The sequence below is a fragment of the Enhydra lutris genome, unplaced genomic scaffold (genome assembly GCF_002288905.1).
Source record: "Enhydra lutris kenyoni isolate GAN:26980312 unplaced genomic scaffold, ASM228890v2 scaffoldscaffold25, whole genome shotgun sequence".
Lineage (NCBI taxonomy): Eukaryota > Metazoa > Chordata > Mammalia > Carnivora > Mustelidae > Enhydra > Enhydra lutris.
The window spans coordinates 1,588,046-1,611,411 of NW_019154109.1; the positions used below are offsets into that span (position 1 = coordinate 1,588,046).

The following is a 23,366-nucleotide window of genomic DNA, read 5'->3' on the forward strand; positions in this document are numbered from 1 at the left end:
TTTGGAGTCAAAAGCCCTCACTGACAGACACTGTATCATTATAGATTATATGTATATACACACACACTACATACATATCAAAAGCATCCCATAATTTCTTCTTGCAAGTTATGAAAGGGAGGTACTTATAGTTTGCTTAAATTATAATAACCATTACTTAAAAGCATATGCATATATTTTATTCTCTCCAATGATCATCACAGCTTTATGGCAGAACAGGAAAGATTGCTAATGTACTCATTTTAAAGACAAACTGAAGCTCAGAGAGGTTACAAGTCTTAATACAAGCTAGGCCTCCTACCAAATTCTAATTTCAGTCTAACATTACAATTCTGCCTTCCTAGTTAGCATCAAACAGCAGTGAACAAAAACAGTGAATGAAATAACAGATTCTTTTCTCACTAAAGAAACCATAAAGAGAATATCCCAGTCTGGGTTCCTCTAATGGTTAAGAAGAGTGAGAATATAATATTCATGAGGCCTAGGAGGCCCGAGGCCAGCTACCTCCTTACCATTGCATGAAGTCCATTTGTCCAGATGTCCATACAAATACTGACATTTTCTGTGCGTGTTGTGACATGAATAAAGTTGAGGAACACTGCTACTGAGAACTCAGGAATATACAGGATGGTCTTAAATAAATTTTTTTTAAATGTAAACTTCATAAACTTTATGAAATTATCTTTTAAAAAGATTTGTATCAATGATACAACAGAATCCTGCTTCAAGGTTAACTGATTTTAGTGTATGTGTAGTGGTTCTCCACTCTTATCAATTACTTCTCACATAAAAGATAACACTCATATTCACAATCCACCCTTATACACATAATCCAGATTCTGTAAAAATCTAAATAAATTTTTAAGTAATTAACATTGGAGTAATTTTCAATCATCAGTTATTTATCCAATCAGTGGTTTATTCTGTTCTGTAGCATTGATAAAACAGCCCATGGTTTGCATATAATTTCTAGTGCTAACTACAGCTACACTACTCCTTTAGCACTCACTCAAGAAAGTTATATAGGAATACAGATAAGTAAGAGTGATCTCACTACTGGGATGGCTTTGCATTTGTTATAGCATCTAATCATTCACACACTGCAACACTTATTATCAGTTTACACAGAACTCATAACCAGTTCCAACATACTTCACAACTGGATTGAGAACCCTACATTGTAAAACATTACCCTTAATCTTATCTCACCAAACACCCTGTCAGAAAGGTGAAGACTTAGTTTATTTCCATTCTAGTTGCCTTCTAGCTTGTCAATATTAACTCTTCCTTAGAAGTTTGAAATTTTACACAGGTATGGAATTCCCACTTCCAGCTGCAGTATGTCCATGTAAAAAAATTTGGGAAGAAAGCAGTGCAAGAAAAGTCACATTGCAACTTCCAAATCACACTTAATCCCTCTAGATGCCACCAAGCCTTTAAATGAGTACCATCAGATTTAATGCCACAAATTTTTATTCTCTGCTAAACTTATCCCTTTAAAAGTGAAACTAATTCATTAGCCTAAAATACATTACCATCTTCCATCATCCTTATTTCTGGCACATCTGCAATATTAAATGGGGGACTTGGAAGTTACTATGAGACCTTTCTTTAGCATCTCTTTCTTCCAGATTGATCATACACATCAAAACAGAAGGAAAGTTCATCACTAACACTTAATTTCTGTTGATCACGCCTTTTTTTTTTAAATACCACCAGCCCTATAGAAACCAAATAGAAGTTTATATCTATGTAGTGTTGCACAGTACAGTTTACAAAGAACTTTTCATGTCATTTTGTATTTGACTTTCATAACAATTCTTGAGCTATGCATTGCAAATTTTTTGTAACTGTGAAAAGAAAAATAGAAGTTAAATGACTCAACCAAGTTATATAACTAATAAGTAGTAAAGCCAGGACCAAAAGCCATGTTTCAACTCTTGGTCCAATAATTTTCCACTCCACCGTGATGTTTATAAGACACTGTGTTAGCCATAAGAGGATTCCAGATTTTTTTTTTTTTATGTGAAAGAGAGAGAAAGAGAGAGCACAAGCACAGGGAGCGGTAGGCAGAGGGAGAAGCAGGATCCCCACTGAGCAGGGAGCCTGATGTGGGGCTTGATCCCAGGACCCTGGGGTCAGAACCTGAGCTGAAGAAAGACACTTAACCGAATGAGCCACTCAGGTGCCAAGGATTCCAGACTTTAGGCTTGTAGAAAATCATATCACCAAACCCATTTATTTGTGTTCACCTTGAAAAAGAGATTTAACTATCTATTCATATTCAATTAAAAAGAAAGCATTAGTCTGTTTTGAGAGTTCCCACAACTACCTTGCATAATACAGGCATACCTTATTTTATTGTGCTTTGTTACAGTGCTTCCAGATAACTGTGTTTTTAAAATTGAAGGGCTGCATTAGGCAAATCTATTGGTGCCATTTTCCCAACAGCATTTGCTCACTTTTTATCTTTGTGTCACATTTTGGAAATTCTCACAGTATCTCAAACTTGTCATTATTGTTACATCTGTTATGACAATCTGTGATCAGTGATCTTTGATTATTACTAGAGCCACTGTTTTGAGGCACCACAAATCACACCCTTATAAGCCAGCAAACTCAATCGGTAAATGTTTGAGTGTGTTCTGAATGCTCCACCAACCAGCCATTTCCCCATTTCTCTCCTTATACTTAGGCCTCCCAATTCCCTAAAACACAATATTGAAATCAGGTCAATTAATAACCCCACAGTGGCCTCTAGGTGTTTAAGTGAAAGGGAGAGTCACATGTCTCTCACTTTAAATCAATAGCCAGAAATGATTAAGCTTAGTGAGGAAGGCAGGTCGAAGGCCAAGAGAAGCTGAAAGCCAGCCCTCTTGAGCCAAACAGCAAGTTGTGAATGCAAAGGACAAGTTCTTAAAGGAAATTAAAAAATGCTACTCCAGGGGCACCTGGGCGGCTCAGTGGGTTAAGCCTCTGCCTTCAGCTCAGGTCATGATCTCAGGGTCCTGGGATTGAGCCCCGCATTGGGCTCTCTGCTCAGCGGGGAGCCTGCTTCCCTCCCTCTCTCTGCCTGTCTCTCTGCCTACTTGTGATCACTCTCTCTGTCAAATAAATAAATAAAATCTTTAAAAAAAAAAATGCTACTCCAGTGAACACACAAATGATAAAGCAAAATAGCCTTATTGCTGACACAGAGAAAGTTTTTGATCATATCAACCATAACACCTGCTGTAAGCAAAAGTCTAATCTAGAGCAAGGTCCTAACTTGCTTCAAGGCTGAGAGGTGAGGAAGGTGTAGAAGAAAAATTTGAAGAGGCTGGTTCATGAGATTTAAGAAGTAGTCTCCATAACATAAAGGTACAAGGTGAGGCAGCAAGTACTGATGCAGAAGCTGTAGCACGTTATCCAGAAGACATAGCTGACAAAATTAATGAAGGTGGCTACACTATACACCAGATTTTCGATGCAGACAAAACCACTATATATTGGAAGAAAATGCTGTATAAGGCTTTCATAGCTAAGGATAAGAAACCAAAGCCTGCCTTCAAAACTTCAAAGGACAGACTGACTCTCTTGTTTGGGGTTGATGTAACTGGTGACTGAACTGAAGCCAGTGCTCATCTACCATTCTGAAAATCCTAAGGCCCTTAAGAATGATGCTAAGCCTATGCTATCTGTGCTGCATCAATGAAACAATAAAGCCTGGATGACAACACATCTGTTTACAACATGGTTTGCTGAATAGTTTAAGCCACTGTTGAGACCTACTGCTCAGAAAGAGATTTCTTTCAAAATATTAGGGCTCATTGACAATGCACGTGGTCACTAAAAGCCCTGAAAAAGATGTACAAGATTAGTGTTGTTTTCATGTCCACTAACACAATATACATTCTGCAGCCCATAGATCAAAAAGTATTTTTTTTTTACTTTCAAGTCTTACTACTTAAGAAATACATTTCATAAGGTTTATAGATGCTATACATAGTGATTCCTCTGATCTGCAGAAAGTAAGGAGAAGACCTTCTGGAAAGAGTTCACTATTCTAGTTGCCATTAAAGACATTGACAACTCACGTAAAGAAGTCAAAACATCGGGTGCCTGGGTGGCTCAGTGGGTTAAAGCCTCTGCCTTTGGCTCAGGTCATGATCCCAGGGTCCTGGGATTGAGCCCCGCATCGGGCTCTCTGCCCAGCAGGGAGCCTGCTTCCTGCTCTCTGTCTGCCTCTCTGCCTACTTGTGATCTCTCTCTGTCAAATAAATAAATAAAATCTTGAAAAAAAATTAAAAATAAAATGTTTAAAAGAAAAAAAGAAGTCAAAACATCAACATTCACAGGAGATTGGAAGAATGTGATTCCAACCCTCATGGATGACACTGAGGGGTTCAAGACCTCAGGGAGTAAGTAACTGCAGATGTGGTAGAAAGAGCAAGAGAACTAGAATTAGAAACAGAGCCTGAGGATAGGACTGAATTGCTTCAATCTCACGATAAAACTTGAATGGATGAGGAGTTGCTTCTTATGGGTGAAAGTGGTGTTCAGATGGAATCTACTCCTGATGAAGATGCTGTGAAGACCGAAGACTGCTGAATGACAACAAAGGATTTGGATGTCGGGACATTAGGATATCAGACAACAGCGGATACTATATAAGCGTAGTTGACAAAGTAATAGCAGAATTTGAGAGGATTCACTCCAATTATGGAAGAAGTCCTATAGGTAAAGTGCAATCAAACAGCATCACACACAGAGAAATCCTTCGTGAAAGGAAAAGTCAATCACTATAGCAAACATCTCTTGTTTTGAGAAACTGCTGACAGCCACCACCCGGATCAGCCAGCAGCCGTTAACATCTAGGCAAAATCCTCCACCAGCAAAAAGATTAGGACTCCTGAAAGCTCAAATGATGCTTAGTGTTTTTTAGCAATATTTTTTAAATTAAGGCATATACAATGTTTTTAGACATAATGCTATTGCACACCTAACAAAACACAGTCTAGGGTAAACATAACTTTTATATCCCCTGGGAAACCAAAAATTTCACTTGATTTACTTTATTGTGATATTTACTTTATTATGGTAGTGTGAACAGAACTCACAATATCTATAAAGTATGCCTGTATTCACCCTCCTCTTCTAGCTTTCCTTGCCTCATTAAAAAAGCATTCAAAGGGCACTCTATATAAGAGCAGAACTTTTTCCAAAAAAAATTTCATTAAATACTTTAAACAATACTTTTTAAGAGCCAAAGAAATTAATACAAAATAATAAGAAAAGCAAAGTACAATGAAAAGCGAAAACTAAAGAATAAACTAAAACAGTCAAAAATATAAAAACATTAAATATCTAATGAAAGAAAAGTAAACACCAAATATAACAAAAAGTAAAAGTGAAACAAGGCAAAAATACAATTTCCAAAATTTAACACCTCCATGCAGATGGTATGAGGTGGTACAAACAGGTAGCAGGCCTTCATCAGGTCAATTTGCTGATTACAGATACCAGAAGTATAAAATAGTCTTTAGTCTTTCCCTTAGCTGCAGAAGATTCAACACTCTGTCCTTCTGGGTTAAAAATATCTGTGTGGGAGGAAGATATCTCTTAAAGAGCACTGAGCTCTAGCTTTGTCGACTTTTCCAACGCATAAATTAAGCAAAAGCCACCCATCCTCTACTCTCTTCAACCTTAGCTTTTAAATGCAGAGTTTTAACTTAGAATGTATTGTCAAGTCCCTTATTAACAACATATAAATAATTTTTGTGATTTGACCAGATTAAATTCACCTATATCTAAAAAGGTAAGATTCTAGTCATATTTAATAGTATGTTTTAAAAAATATATACATTGTATTTATTAAATCTGTTATACATACCTATTAAACATAATAGAAATTATATACTTTCAAAGAATTAAAATACCATAAAAATATAAACCATAAACCATGCTAAATATAATTCAGTCTTACTATAATGATTTAGAAAACAATCAGTAGTATTCAGTAACTTCATTTTCAATACTTGGACTACCATTTTGAATATCTCACAAATAAGAAAGTAGTAGTATACGATACAAGGCTTAAAGTACAAATTTTGATATGAGGGCCATTTCTCTTCTTTCCATATCCATCTATTTAAAAAAAATGATCAATGCCAACCTGGATAATACCTGAGAGAAATGAGTCAAAAAAATTGCCAAAAGATCTTATAGATTCCCAGCCAAGTAAACCATAAGTAAATGGCTTTCATAATGGCTTTATAAAGAATTTTGGACAGCTACATTAGCCTTAAAAGCCAAATTTAGGACAATGACACAATATATTTATATCATATATTATATGATAATATATAATATATACATATATATACTCATTTATATCTTCAACTATCAAGCCAAAAATGAAGTAAATATTTACAACTAAAACTAAACAAAAACTCTGAATTCCAACTAGTATTCAGTTTTAATATTTCCACTTTTTAGAGTAAACATTGTCATTGACAAACACAACAGTAGCCATTAAGAACTTGGAAACTAGGGTTTGAAGAGGTGGGGGGGGTAGGAGGTTGGGGGGGTAGGAGGTTGGGGGAACCAGGTGGTGGGTATTAGAGAGGGCACGGAATGCATGGAGCACTGGGTGTGGTACAAAAACAATGAATACTGTTATGCTGAAAATAAAGTTTAAAAAAATGATTAAAAAAAAAAAACTTGGAAACTAGTATTTTAGTACATAAAAATTCTCAGCTTACTATTTCTTCCATAACATGTCTAAACCCATACACAACAAATACAAGCAACATATAATCTTGATGAAATTGTGTTACCCTTATTATTCTGCATATATTCATTACCAAAATCACACATTTTATAGCAAAACTACAACTTCAAAATTTAGTTCTCAAGTTCTCTGTAGAAATAAGCACAAAAATAAAAAGAGAACATTATTCTCTCAAAACCAAAAAACCAACCTCATTAATTGCTTATAAGTATTAAAACACTATTTTAGTTTATATAAAAGATTAAGTGACCAAGACCTTGAAAAAAAGTCCCCAAATATTAAACAACTTCCTCTTCCAAGAAAAAAAACAAAAAAACAAAAAAACACCAACTTCCTCTTCCAAATATCATATCCAAAATACACTGAAATCTCAAAAAAAAGAAAGGGGGGGCATTTAAGAATCCTTTCTGAACCACTTTCTTATGAAATAAATGCTAGTTTATTTCAAAGCAACTGTACCTTAAATGCATAGAACCTAAGGACATACAGTGCTCTAGCATATTAAAACACACCTGGACTTACTGGGGTTTCATTTCAACCAAAGTTTTCTATACAAATTCATAAATTATTTCAAATAATCTTTTGTCAAAATTAAAAAGAAGGCAAATTTTACAATCACCCAGGTGACAACATTTTAAAGGACAGTTTAATTTTAATTAATGATACATTTGAATACTACAAACATCCTTATGTTTGATGCCATTTCTGCTACCAAACTAAGACAAATTTCTTTTGAAATGACTAATTTCTGGACACTTACACATTTTCAGAAGACCATCAGATGTACTAAACTGATAGCTCTAGACTTTATTTTCAGATTCAAATGATAAATAAGAAGGAACTGAAAGAGGAAAAGGCTCTATCTGATCTTTACCAGTTCTGCCTACGAAGCTACAGAGTTTGTGGTTTATCAACACAGTTCTATTTAAAAAAAAAAAAAAAGTTTTAAAAACAGCATCTATTGCTTGTGATATAAAAATCTATAGCCTTTCAAAGTTCTTTACATTAAAGTTTTTTTAATATTTAATAAATCTAAAACAGGTATTAAAAATACAGCACAAACTTTTACTAATTTTACTTTAATAACAAAGTGAAACTTGCCAAAACTTATTTGACCATCATCCATATGGAAGACACTTTTTCTGAAAATCTATAAGAGATCCAAAGAGGTACTTATCCTCAAAAACCTAAAATCCAGTGGTTGGCATAAGTCAGGGTGATAAAAATCAAGTTCAAGACAGAATATAATTGCCACAAGACGGATATCAAAAGGATTACTCAGCAACTTCTTTTTATATCTTTTATTTCCATAGCTTCACTTTTACAAATTTCATCTGTTCTACAGTTGTTATACTTTAAGAGAAAAAATGAATTTAACAGTAATTATTAAGGTCTTAATACCCTTTACAATTTCTATTCCTTTTCTTTAAAAGCCATTTCAGTACCTTGAAAATAGTGCTTCAACAGCTCAGTAAGTCACACCTTAGATCAGACGCTGTTTTAGGCTGTGAGTAACCAAAACCAAACCCGAACAACCCCCTGCCAGGGCATATTACACTGCAGTAGAGTGCTTCTTAATCATTTTCATTAGATATAAATGTTTATACTAAAAGCAATATATCCTTTACTCTTATTCACACCAGATTTTGAATATGAAGTAAAACTCCAACCAACTTCAGAGAAATAACAGCCTGATACCCAACTGAGAGCTGACAAGATAGTATCTAATTGTCTCTCCCTCCACCACCTCAGGACATCCCTGACTCTCCCCTCTGCCCTCTTTCCCACTGTCCCCCATTCCCCTCACACAGAGCTGAGTTAGTGCCCTCTTCAGACTCTGTGCTACACACAGCAACCTCTTACATACCCTTCCTACACTATTACAATCACTGATTTGAAACTCCAAGAACGTCATCTTTTTAATTGCTTTTCATCTGTGTTTGACACTCAGAAGCATTCAATGAGTGAACAATAGAGGACTGAATATCTTATACGGTGTTTACATTCTTCTTCCCATTGTTACCTTTTGATGTCTACTAAAAATTAGTATCACAACAACTCTGGTCAAGCCTAGAATTAGCCAGGAATTTCCTAAATGGGTGACTTTTTTAAATTGCCGAGACAAATTTCAATGCTATTATAAAAGGATGACTATTGGATTTTAAAGGCAACACAGTGTAATGGTTGAGTTCAGGCTCTAGAATCGAAAAAACAGGTTCAAATACCAACCCCATCTGTTAGAGCTGTGTGACATAAGCAAGTTACTTAACCTTTCTGTGCTTCCATTTCCTCACCTGTATGGAAAGGTTTATAGCCCCTACTGCATATGGTTGTCATGAATATAAATTAGAAATAGAAACTCTGAGCACATTTACTGACATACTGTAAATACTAAATAGTTAATTTTTATTTCTATTTCTGTAAAACATTTAACTGGAAGCCAAATCAGAAAAAATAAATCAGTAAATAGGCTTTAAAACCATAATGCTATAGCTTTATTAATTGAAAGCTTATAACAAAAATATCTTAATGAAATTCATTGAATACATAAATACACTTACACACTTATTAAAGCTGTTAATCACAAACTATAAATGGAGTGTCAATACACATGGGGGAAAAATGGTAAAAACCTCACTAGAAACTGACAGAGGCACATTTGATCTTTAGTTGAGAGATCTTTCCACTATAGCCAACTGCATATTTTTAATTAATTCAACTTTACAAGGCTTTCTTTAAAATTAAAATGCTCCCTTGAGGGCTGTCTATCAGTTGTTCACACCTCACTGTGAATTACTTTAATCAGATAAATGCATTAAGTTTAACACCACCTACTTAAAGAAATTGTTATTGAAAAGTATCGAGAAGAGGGGTAGCTTTAAAACTACTGTGCCTGCATGGGGAAGGCCTGTTTCACGCTCGTAGCAAGCATCTCTATGCAGTCAGGGGCAGCACGAGGACAGTGGCACCTGCAGCACCTGGTGAGAGCACAGGGTTGCAGGACTTCTAAGGTCCATCAAAGCCAACTCCCCTCTACTAGGTTGTATTAGGGGCTCTTTAAGGAAACTTCCAGTTCTATTATTCCACTGTTCTCTTCTGCAATATGCTCTAAGACCCCAAGTGGTACCAACTTCCTAAATACCTCTAAAAAAATCAACTGAAGAGCACTTTTGGCAGGTTCCCACAAAGCAAAAATGAATGAACCACAACAGAAATGGGAAACGACACCCTTTCCTACAAATTAAAATTAAATCACTACCTGGAATAAATCAAATTATCCTTAATTTATATAAACTATGAGTCTATGTCCAAAATAAATACAACAACAGAAAAACCATTAAACTTAACAGTACAGGAACACCACAGCATTTCATGGCTTTCTTAAAGCTATCTCTAATGCTTTCTGGCTCAAGTGGAAAAAAAAAATCTTTAAAAAAATCTTGAAGCAAAAACTTTCTTCTAGTTTGTATAATATTACTTTAGTGTAAACCAAAGAGTCTGAAAATAGAAAAAAATTTCTGAAGTTAAATATTAAAAAGTATTTCCAGTAAAGAAAGATTCTTTTGGGGTTGATTGAGAACATACTTCACACTTAACGCCCTTGATTTTTGTCGTTATTTTACATAAAACTATGGCTGCATGCTTAAAGTACCTCCAAAATGCCTATTGCTAATATTGTGTATATCTTTTAAAATGTATATTTTAAAAGGTAAATTATTGTCCTCTACCTTGTCAATCAAAAATAAAAATCTAGAGGAAAAGAAAGAGGGATATTATTTGCACATAAGAAAATCCTCCAAATGAGAGAATATTACCAAAAGAATATCAGGAACATATTATCCTGAAGGTCAATGAAACAAGAATGTTCCAAGGAAAAAACCTGAACAAACTTGTGACGCTGTGGCCACACAGCAGAGCCCAAGCACCAGTCCAACAGCACACCACAGTGAAGAGGACAGCAGCAGACGCTCCACCCCCCACAGGCAACGGTGGGAATCATCATTAAAAATTAAGAAGTGACCTTGGATTAAAGCAGCAAAACTAAAGCACATGTGAACAAATAAAAGCACTTAATGAGACAAGTCATAATCAAACTATTGAAATATAAACTCCGCAGCATCCCTATCAAAATGTTAATCAACAAACACTGGACGTTGACATTTGATTTGCTTCTTAGACTCGCAGGCGGCTATGTCAGGGAGCACATAATGTTCCAAAGCCAAATATAAAAGTTCAGCTATTCTTAACTATCTTCTTTATAAAGCCAAAATGACATATCTCAAAGGTATGGTTCTAAAGAACAACATTAAGTTTTGTTCCAGGTTAGCAAGGATGAGAAAACTAAGGTTTCGTTTTCTTCAACAATCTATGATATAAAGTGGTGATAACTCCAATTCATCCACGTGCATCTAGATTGAGAAGGACTCAGAAGGAGCTCTGCAAGGAACACACAGCTAGAGCAAGAACATGGTAACCGCATTTGACTCACAGATTTTTCTTCCATGTTAGGCAATATGTAAAGTCTCCTAAACCACTTAATCGTATGTATGATTCATCAATTCTACTTTCTAAACGTTAGGTTTTTTATTGGGTTTTTGCTATGTGTGGATGGGTACAAATAGGTTTGAAGGTAGACTCCAAAACATATATATACAGCAACTGTCCCAATAAATCTCGTGATGTGAGAAGGCAGCAAGTAGATGTGGGTCCTGAATGGAAAGAGTTTAAGCACAGACTATCCCTAAACAAACCCACTGGTCCAGATACATATCATATGGTCGCTTATTTCTATTGTCCCTACTCTTGTCATACCAGCGCACACTTCAGATCACTTCTACAACAAGCAGCTCTCAGTGAATTTATCTGATCATTTATTTGACCAGTAGCTGGCACTATGCTAGGTCCAAGTTCTGATTTAAGAAAAAAGTAAGAGGCAGTTAAGCTATTAACCTAGCTAACAATCTGAAAGGTAGGAACTTGATACTGAGTTGAATGGGTTTATAAAAGTGGAAAGTCAGTAACAAAGGAGGATTTGTTCTGAAGAGAAATTCTTCCACCTAAAGAGACAGGAATAAAGAAAACAAGACCTAATAAAGATGTGTTGAAAACTACGAATAAATAGCTAGGAAGGTTAGAGCAAGGACTCACTTAAACATGGAGACATAAATCCTAAACGTGAGAAGTAGTGAGTGCAGAAGGGGGATATCCTGAGACAGCATCAATAATCACAAGGAAAAAGTTCAGTAATTGTTTTGTGTGGAATTACCCTTGATTCATTAATTTCAGAGAAGAAACTGCATTCATGTTTAAAATTACATATACCCGCACCACATATGGTTTAAACTCTAATATTTCCTCCCATGGTAATAATGCAGCCTATACTGAGCTGATTCGAGGTCTCTACACAATGAGAGACAATGGAGCAGACTTTTTACATTGGATTAAATCTATTAAAAAGCAGCCGATTGGGGCACCTGGGTGGCTCAGTGGGTTGAGCCTCTGCCTTCAGCTCAGGTCATGATCCCAGGGTCCTGGGATCGAGCCCCGCATTGGGATCTCTGCTCGGCGGGGAGCCTGCTTCCTCCTCCCTCTCTCTCTGCCTGCCTCTCCGCCTACGTGTGATCTCTGTCTGTCAAATAAATAAATAAAATCTTAAAAAAAAAAAAAAACCAGCAGATTAAAATACAGACTCTGGAGCCAGACTACTCTGGGCAAGTTTCCTCATTTCTCGGTGCTCAGTTTCTTCACCTGCAAAATGAAGATAAACATTTCCCTCCCACAGGATGTCCGTGAGATTTAAAGTTAGTCCATGTACGACAGCTACAACTGAGCACAGCACAACCAGCACTACTACCACTTGAGGTAAGTCATCAACAAAATATAAAAGAGAAAGCTAGAGCGCCAAAGCCACTGCCTGAAAGAAAAACCTGAAGAGAAAGCATCGTCAACGTTGTATTGAGGACGGGTGACTTCTGAGTTCCCTGAAGTCCTGCACCACTTCAGGGAATGCAGGGACGGTGTGGTAACAATAACTTCTGCTGTTAGAACTGAGGAGATGCCATCACTACTGGCTCTATGCCGCTGACTGCTGGGAAGCATGAAAGACAGCGAAGAGTGACAACAGCAATTCCCTCGGAAATCTACCAGGGAGAGTATTAAGATCTAAATTTTGGCATTTTGCTCTTGGATAGTTGCAGCAGAAGTTATTAGGGAAGTTGTCCCGCCAGGGAGACATCCATGAATATATGGGCCAACCAGTCTGGCAGACACCATCAGAACCGGTTCCGCTAACAAAAGGGAATACGATAGGGAAACACAACCAACCACGCTCATGGCAGTTTTTTCAATTCCTGAGGCCCTCCATATGAAACTACTTCTCAGTGTTCTAAAATGTGCTGTTTTAAAAAAAAAAAAAAGTACTGTCTTTGAAACAAGTCCAAATAGCAATAGATCAAATGAAGATCACCCTTTTACCAGAGCTAGCTATATTGTTACATTTCAAAAACTAATACCATTTCAAAACACCAAATAAAACTTAGGTAAATAATAATTTGTCTCTGGAGATATTTATGAAGTAAACTACACAAAATAAATGAATTTAGAACCTCTCTATTAGAAAATGAACAAGAGAAATATGCCAAATATCTTAATGTAATATCACCAATCTCAGCATAAACCAAATTTATCCTGAGTATGGTGTTTTCTATTGGATCAAAGAGATAGTCTTCAAAAAATACACCAGCGGGGCCCCTGGGTGGCTCAGTCAGTTAAGTGTCTGCCTTGGGCTCAGGTCACCATCTCAAGGTCCTGGGATCAAGCCCTCTCCCTCTGCCCCCTTCACCCCAGCTCATGTGCACTCTCTCCGTCAAATAAATAAAATCTAAAAAAATAAAATATAAACCAATATTCTAAGAAATGCAGAGAACATTTTAATTGATTTCCCAATGCCTATTCCTTGCCAGTTGTTTAATAATAATCTGTCATAATAATCTCACCATTCACCCATCTACCACTACCCCACAAATGATTATTTTAGAAATGTGTAGGTTCATGCCAACTTTGGCCACTGGGATCCAATGTTCTGGAAGATTCTGGGGAAATAAATTTTCTGGATTTAAACAGAGTGCCATGAAAAGCCACTGTCTCTCACCCCCAAGATCATTAAAGAGAAAGCAGAGTTCTAACTTCTCTTAACCACCATCCCATAACCACAGGAATCTAAATCTTCCAGTGATACCAATTACTGTGAGTGGCAGAGCTGAGATGCAGAAAGAACCTGGATCTTTGATGATTTGCTTCTAAACTTCCTCTTATATAAACTACTAAGTTCCCTCATTACTTAAATTGGTTTTATATTTGTACCCCAAAACATTCTAATATACACATTTTGTTTTCCAGGTTTATTACTATATAAAAATGTCACCCATATTCATGCGAATGCTAGCAAAAACAAAAAAACAAAAAACTATCCTACTTTAAACAAATGGATACACATATCAGGTTTGTTTGTAATAAATAAATAGGTTTTATTGACAGTTAAATAGGAATATTCAGTAACTCTCTTCAATAATTTCTGGACTATTTCCCTTTAATATTTATCAATAAAGTAGAAAATTAATAAAAACATTTAGAAACATTAAAGTCTCAATTTGAAGCTCAAAAAGGTATAATTTTTAGACTCTAAAATATTAGTCATATTTATACTATTTAAGTCATAACTAAAAGAAGAAAAGTTGTTAATGCTTTTCATACAGTTGATTTTAGCTTTACTAAAAATCTTTGGAATTTGCTGCCTGTGAGTCATATTGATGGAATACATGGGTAGAATGGATTAATTGCAACCTACAGGGAGGCTGAAGTGTTTATTTTAACCATTTGTCATATTTCCAACTTTACTGTGCTGGATAAACTATTAAAATACACAAGAAGATGTTTCTAATGAGTAGTGATTTAAACAATAACAACAGCAAAAAGGCAAGAAAGAAATAAAAGAAGGGCACAAGAAGAAGATAAAAAACTGGAATAACTAGTTCCTAAGGACAAAGGGAGGAAGGAAGGAGTAAAACACTCACAAGTCTTTATGGAAAGGTCACGATCTGACACATGCACAGATCAGGTGTTATGTAAGGTAGATTGATCCTTGTATCAAAATCACTTTAGCATGCATTTAAAATTACAAAGAAATCGTATTTTCTAAAGTAATTTAGCCTATTTTACAAACACGTCGGGTGAACATTAATTCACCCACCTTCGCTAACATTACGGTATAGGTTATTCTGAAAACTAATTCACCATAAATACACTAAAAAATAGATTTAAATTCGAGCTGAAAAAAAAACATATATCCATTTGAGTCTTCAAAGAAAACTTGGTTGTGCCTGGAAAGAATAGATAAATCAACTTTAATACATATAGGACAACAAAAGATAACCTTTTTAATTGGAAAAAGCTCCCTACAATCTAGGATCAGTCTCTGCCTGGAGACAAACCTGATCACAGCTACAGTTCAAACAGGCCAAAAATACAGCAGGCAGGGCCAGTGGAGTCAGGAACATGTGTGACTTCCTACCTAAAATTAGCCATGCCCATTTCACCACAAGCTGGGTTGGGCTTCTCTATTTTAAGGTGTGCAGCTCCAAATTGCTTAAGAGCATATAATTGCTGGTCTGTTTCTGGAGCTAAGAGTGTCAGCAGACTTTCCACCAAGTCTTTAGAATGGACAACTGGTCTCTACAAAATCCCACACTTAATCACCATGTTATCTAGCATCTAAGTACACCGCAAGTGAAATCATACACTGGAAAACATTACACACAAGGACACATCAAAAAGGAAATAAACAAGAAGAGACAGCCCTTATTCCTTTCCACCACACCACCCCTTGATGCATACATATTGTATATGACAAAAGTGGAGGGGAAACCGACGAAAGTGTCCTTGTCTTTTCAGGAAATTATATAGAACTGGCAGGTGAAACCCTTCCAAATGATGTCACACCATTATTTACCTCTCTCTGAAAGTGCTTTGCTACTGGAGTAAATCCAAAAGAAGGGGCTACTCAGTCTGCATTCTGCATTCTGGAAACATTAGAGGGAATTGGTGTGTCTTCCATGTACTGGCAAGAGATTTTCACTAATGTTTAAAAAAGGAGCTAAGTTTTCAAAGACAAATGAAAGAAAATGAAAAGGTGTGCCCTACTACCAAAACTAATGATCACTCTATCAACAAATGATAAAGCTGAGTTCTAAGTTATATGGCCTTAATGTACACATGAAATTTAAGCCGCACAGATGACATTCATGGTTTCTACAACCTCATGGCAAAAACCTAGCATCTACTTTATTATAGTACCTTCAGACACTAGATGCAGAATATACATTTAGTACCATTATTATCCTGATACTATCATGTTCTAGCAATCTACAACACTAACACTTGTTTTGATAGACTCGGTTATTTTAAGAATGAACAAAACACACATACCTTCATTTTCAGAGGCATGACATTTCACTTTCAATACCAAGTCAAAGGTTCTTTCTGGATTTTCCCTAAAAGAAAAAGAATTTTGTTTTATTTATTTCCTATGACAAAAAAGCATCTCTGCAGAGTGTATGTTTTCTTAACTCAAAAAACTAATCATCTTTTTGTTGTAATGTATTCTATGTAACTATACAAGCACAATGTAGAAAATAAGTTTTTTTTTCCCAGTACAGTAATGTAAGAGACTTAGGAGTTCTAAGACCTGGGGCAAACATTTAACCTCTGAGCCTGATTTCTTGTCTATAAAGCGCCTCCTCACTCACATCAAAGAATAGTTCTGAGGATTGTAAATCAACAAATTTATGTGGAAGTACTTTATAAAATATTAAGTGCTATATAAATGTAAAGCATTGACTTTACCTTACTGAATCAAAATTGGAAAGCCAGTATGCTCCTAAATATTTCTACCTTTTCCTGCCAACAAAGCTGGCCAGCAGGTTCTCAGGTTTCCTCCCCACCCCACCACCCACCCCAGGCTTTTTTTTTAAAGGACCTGCAGTGTAAGTGTAAATGATGAATACCTGGTTCCACCTGCCACGATCTAGACCACCATAAAACCGCTCCTAAATTTGACACTTTGCATATGCTTCTCTCGAAATAAAGTAGCGCACTGTACATAAACTCTAAGGCTAACACCACCACCACCAACAAACACCAACAAAACCCTGGTTTTATGTCTATTTAGAGTAATTAGAAATAGACATCTACCTTAATATTTGATTTTCCCACTAGGAACAGTAAGATTGCTTTGCTTCATTCAGAAGTTATCCACTTCTTTGTTAACTTCTCACACATTCAACCAATTCATTGGTTTAATTTCAAAAAGCAAACTGAAATCTACTGAGACACATTTTCTTCAACCGTTCTGTTTTAATCTCTTTCTGCTAGAAGATAAGAGATGAAGCAAAATCTGATACCACAATGCCCACGTGACCAAAGTGTTAATCTATCTGTTATTCCTGTTGAAGGAGAACTTAGTGTCTTTGTACATTAGCTGTTTTAAATATGCACTTCCTTTAATAAAGTAATGCCAGTTTTGGCTTCCAAAAAAACATTCATTTTTCTAAATTTATTACAAGAATCTAGAATCACAGGAAGTAACAAGCTATATAAATTAATTTGCAAATATACAGTTCCTCAGCCAACCCACTATTAACTTATTTCAATGGAAATAATATGCATTTAGGTGACCTCCTCCCTCATAGTCCAATTAATGTCAAAAACTATACTTTTTAAAACACTTACACAGCCCCCCCATGTCAAACCCTGAAGAAAATAATTCTAAATCACATAATTTTCCCATTTTCCTAATATTTATTTAGAATCTCTTAGGTGTAAAACTTAAATAGTGATCCAATTATATGTGAAATTTTACAAGCCTTTCACACTAATACGAAATATGTAGTATTCATTATTTTAAATGGGGGGGGTGGCGGTGTGACTAGAGAGTAAGGGAAGAAATTCTTTGCAAAGTAAGTTTCAGGAAAAAAATAAATAAATAAACATAAACCTAATACCTCTAAGATCCAAAACAAAATCACCACACTTAATCAAATTGCTTTTTTACATAATTAATCTCCCGATGAAAAATATCCACTGATGCAGACACAAATACACTATCTAATGGGATACCATTTTGCAAGCACCATGCATATACCCAGTGCCTATGTAAACACCTATGAGAGGCCAATTTAATTTTATAAGAAAAATTGGAAGAAGACATCTGGAAAACTGATAACCATGATTAAAAATGAAATGGTTATTTTCACGTTGGGGAAATACAGTAAATAATAACCGCTTAACCTCAGCGCTGACGCCCTCCCGGACACCAGCAAGACACAGACAACCGACAGTCACGTCTGCCACACTCCGGGAGGAACAAGAAACCCACAGCGGGTGGTGGCAGGAGCCGCCAGGCCTCCTCCACTACCTAGAGATGCGGGCGTCGCCGCGGCGCTGCCGGCCGCTCCCAGAGGAGCGGCGCCCACCCCGCCGGGCCGGGGACGCGGGGCCGGGCAGGCTTTGCGGCCTAGCGCTGTCCCGCCAGCCGGCCTCGCACGGGGGGCCGGGCCAAAGTCGCCGTCTGGGGGGCCGGCCGCCGCGGGACGCCACCCCCCTTCCCGCGCGCCCGCGACCCCCACTCACTTGGTCCTGCAGTCCATGGTTACATGTCGGTGTGGGGCTGTCCGTCCCGCCCCCGCGCCGGCCTGAGAGCCCACTGTCCCGCGCTGGGAGGGTCGCGCCGCCCCCGCCCACGCCGGCCGCCCCGCGGGGAAGGAGGCCACTCACAACGGCGGCGGTGGCGGCGGGCCCATGTCGGCGGCGCCCCCGGCGCTTCCCCGCCTCCCACCCCACCCCCCAGAGCCTTTTTGTGACAGCAGCAGCAACAGCGGAGGCGCGGCCGCCGCCCCCGTCTTCGGCGGCCGCTGCCCACGCCGCCTCCGAAACTGGGGCCTCTCTGTTCCTCCGACCGGGGCCGCCCGCAGCGGCTCCTGCACCTTCTGCAAACCAGGAAGTCGCCGGGAGGGGGGAAGGGGCGCGCGGGGGCGCGCCCGGCGGCCTCACCTGGGCCGCGCGGCCCGCGGGCCGTAGCCTGAGGAGGAGACTGGGCGGGGTCCTCGCGCCCAGAGTGCCCAGAGGGTTGAGGGGAGCGCAAGTGTCTGCCCGAATGGCCCACGTACCGCTTTGTAACTGAGCCAGAAACGCAAGGTGCCCCCTGTGTCCTCAGACCTGGACCAGCCAACTTCCTTTCTGGGTCCAGTCCAGGCTCCAGGGCTACAACCCACCCAGAAAGCAAAGTAATTGAAATAGTACCTCGATTTGCAGTTTTCCACACCATATATACACATGGAATTGGATCACCAATTAATAGGTATTGTTTGCTAGAACCTTCGTCGTTTTGGGGCGTTTCATTTCGCTTCAGACTGCACTTTGGAGCTCAAGTTGATGCTCCTGGCTCCTGCCTCACTCCAGCTGTGGCCTGCTTACTGCTCTCTGAAATCCAGAGCTGCCCCCCTCCTGATTCAGGAATGTTCAGACATATGCACCTGCTAAATAGCCTTGTCTAGTAGCAAAATGGTAGTGCTCCATTTGCCTGCACATATGGAAGCCAGACGTTCTTATACCAAAGGACCGCAGCACGCCAAAGACTGACTTTGGACACGTTCTCCACGCGGCAGGCCTAGTAGAACAGCAGTCTAGGGGCTCTGGGAGGGCACAGCTGAGGGTGACAGAGGCCAAAATAAAAAGCTAAAATTTACAGGGCACTAAAGTACCTGTTAAGCAGGTTATATGTATTGTCACAGTATTTACCATAACTCTATGTGATAGATACTTGCGTCAACATTTTATAGATGAAGAAACAGGCCAAGCTAATCCAGTAGGTGCTAGCAAAGCTGGATTTCAGAACAGGTCTACTTGATGCTGATAGTTACTTCTGCCACGTACTGCCTTGTCGTGGTCTGCTGCCTTTTATTTAGGATCTACCGAGAAGAGGCGTAGAAAAAGTCTTACGGTGCACATTTAAAAGATAGTCCAAGACTGGACAATTGCACAGAGATCTTCTGGAGAAGACTTCTCCTGCTAACGTTAGCACCCTTGACACATGGCCACAGTGTTTTTCATCCATATAGGGGTTGCTTCAGACTTTATTCATGCAAAAGGAAAGATGATGAGAGGAAACCAAATATGGTGTGAATAGAGTATGAGTCATGAGACCTGAAAGTCATACAGGGAGTCTTGGGAATTAAATAAAGAATTCAGAAGCAAATACCTAACATTAAATTCAGTTACGCAGATCTGAAACGTTCTTGCCAAAGGTAGGTGCTACTTGGTCAACAAAATGAAATATATTTTGTAGACACAGACCTGATGGTCAAAAATAAGGTCAGGACAGAATAGGGAAACAAAAATATTAGATTTAAGCATGATGTGCTGTCATAGCTTGACTTGGGGTGAGACACTTCAGTTTCTCAGTTCCTACATTTCTTAAATGGGAATTATTACTTGTATATCACATGAACAATGTGATATTCAAGTTAAAAAGTACTACACACTGGTGTGCTCTTTTAAGAAATTGTTCTGTGGATTTCAGTTTCACAATTAGGCAGTCTGTACCACATAATTTTTTTTCCCAAATGAAGCTTCTTTCCACCTAAGTACTTAACATAGTACAAAGCCTTGAAAAAATTTCTGTAATAAAAACCACTTCTGCTCCAAGTGTTGCTAAATTTTTCAAACTTCTCCTTTCATTATAATTAATTCTTTTCCCAAGAAAAGGAAACTTACCTGGGATGCCTACATCAGGAATTTGTTAGTGGTAAAGAAATATTTATACAATTGCTTTCCCTATCCATTTGTTGTCATACCCCTGCATAATAGAAAATGTTATTTTTTTAAATTTATCTTAAGTATATGAAGGGAAAACACTGCATATGCACGCATAAACCAAATCTCTTTAAACCAGCTCTTAGGCTGACCATGATGAGGAGATATATTTATCTATTTTGAAATTACTGAAGTAAAAGAGATAGGAAAACAGATAGACACAATTTGAATGATTTATTAAAAATTACTAAAAAAGGACATTTTTATACACTTATATTGGTGATATGTTTAATGAAGTCAGTAGTACAATTTTAGCAATGCTTATTTCATATGGAACTTCTGATATGACTGATTGAGAAGTGTGCAAAGGGCAAGGCTTCAAGTTGGTATTATATCTTTACAAGATCATATTTCAGCAATAATATTTCCTACTTGACAATTGATACTAACATTTCTCGGGACCACAGTAGTCAAAGAACATGGCCTATGTTCTCGCCAGAAAACATAGAACTATATGCCAAAGAACTATAAACTGTTAGTCTTTTTCAATGTTTTAAACTCATTTTAATTTTTGACATGTGTTTATAACGAGTGTATGTTCAGCAGGTCTTGGGCAAGGTGTTCTAAAAATATGTCCTTGATCAGAACTTGCCTATGGTTTTGCCATAGTTTGCTTGCCCCAAATTGCAGTTCTCTGCTATTCCCAAATAAACCCATTTTTGTTGGAAAAATAAGTGACAGTTTTATTTTTAAGGTTAACATTACTCTGGTGATCAGAAGTGGGATCTAGAGAAGACCCCCAGCAGGTCTGAGGCTGGTGAGAAAATAGATACCACAGAGTCAACTGGGCCCATTGCTTTTTTGCCAACCCTGGAGTTTGAGGGTAAGTTTTTTCCTGGATTTAGAGCTCTGCTTTCTTTGTGTTTGAGCTCTCCGGGCTTTATTCAGGTTCTATTTTTAAGGCCTATCCTTTCTGAGAGTACTTGTTTGTTCTTTGGTCTGACTCCTTTTCAGAAGCAGATTGTTTTTAGTGGAACTGTGCCTGTTGGAAGTGTGTTGGCCTTCAACCCAATTCCTTTTCAGAACCAGACTGTTCCTGGTGGAACTGTGATGGCCTCCAGTTTGAGTCCTTCTGGAACCAGAATATTCCTATTGAAACTCTGCTGTTTAGGAATTTTGCTCATCCCACTCATCAAATTGCTTTGAGAGTAGTGGGTCCCCCCACTACTGGGACTCTAGTGGTTTTAGTTTTTCAAACTATGGTACCTCTCCAGTGCATTTCCAAACTAAATGAATCAACTTAACCAAAAGTAATTTAGAACTTTAGTGGCCATGATGGGGAACTTCAATCTCCCCAAACCTACTTGTTTTTCTTTACATTAAAAAGCTGCAGCTCCTAAGAAAAATAGGAGAACAAACAAACAAAAGGCCTTGATCAAGTATTATGATTGTTATTGATGTTTTCTATTACTATGATTGTGTTATTGATATCTTCTATTAGTATGATTGTGTTATTGATATCTTCTATTACTGAATTTGCATCTGCTTAACAAGTCCTTCATGGGAGAGATGACTTAAAATTTCCTAATGTGATGACAGATTTGTCAATCTCATAGTTCTATTTTTGCTTTATGTGGTTGGGGCCTGTGTTATATGCACAGAGGTTTATAATTATTTTATTTGCCTGGCAAATTTATCATTATGTTGTGACTTTCTTTGATTCTAGTAATGCTTTTGCCTTAGCATTTAAATGGCTTTCCTCTGATTAGTATTTGTCTAGTATTGGTATAACTCTTTCCACTCTATTACATTAAAATTTTCTAAATCATTACATTTCAGATTATCTAATTAGTGTTAATTTTGACTTTTAGTCTGGTCTAATAATTTTTGACTCTTAGATCAAACATTTAGACATTGCATGTTTTATAATTGCTGATATATTTCAATTTATTTCTGCCTTCTAATGTTGTGCTCTCCATTTGTTTTCTTCTGATCTATGTTTGTTTTTTTTTCTTTCACCATTGCCTTCTTTAGGATTGTTGGCAGTTTGTCTTTATGTTGCCGCTTCTCCTCCTAGATTTAGTTTGGAAGTTATATACTCTATTCCTATTTATTTAGTGGTTATCCTAGGAATTTTAACAGGTAAATTTTAATTGATTAAATTCATAATTTATCAATTCATCAGCCTTTTCCCAGGCAGCACAAGAACCTTTAAAACCCTTTAAAATTAACTTTCATCAGTTCTGGAAAATTCTGAACTCCATTCTTTCTCCCTTTTCCTTCTGGGACTCTTACTATACACACATTCTCATTTACACTCTATGTCTCTTAACATTTCTTTCATAGGTTTTTGCTTGTTTGTTTGTTTTATTCCCAATCTTCTGAGGCTGACTTCTGGATAATTTTGCAGATATCTTTCTGTTTTATTACTTCTTTCTCTGGCTGTTAAATCTTCTGTTAAAGCTATCCATTTAGGTTTTAATGTGTATTATTTTCATTTCTAAAGTTCTGTTTGGTTATTTTAAATCTACTTTCTCTTCATTCATATTTTAAGCGTCTCCTTAATTTCTTAAGATATATTTAACATACATATTTTCAATCTTTTTTCTGATAATTCCAGTATCTGAAGCATTTGTGAGTCTGATTCTACTATCTGACTTTCTTCTGCTGGTTTTTCTTTATAGTCTCTTGGTTTTTTTCTGTTTGGTGATTTCTTTTTATGTTACCT

At 37.3% G+C, this 23,366-nt stretch overlaps 1 protein-coding gene across 1 annotated transcript in view; it reads right to left on the bottom strand.

Moving 5' to 3' along the window:
* The window catches only part of LOC111151059 (DENN domain containing 1B), a 285,630-nt gene extending 267,116 nt beyond the window's left edge, over positions 1-18,514 (bottom strand). Inside the window, exons 1-2 of the mRNA XM_022508793.1 lie at positions 18,458-18,514; positions 16,256-16,320 (exon numbers count right to left, since the gene is read on the bottom strand). Coding sequence (XP_022364501.1) covers positions 16,256-16,320; positions 18,458-18,474 — 82 coding nt within the window. The 5' untranslated portion in view covers positions 18,475-18,514. The remainder of the gene's footprint in view (positions 1-16,255; positions 16,321-18,457) is intronic.
* Positions 18,515-23,366: the final 4,852 nt, after the last annotated feature.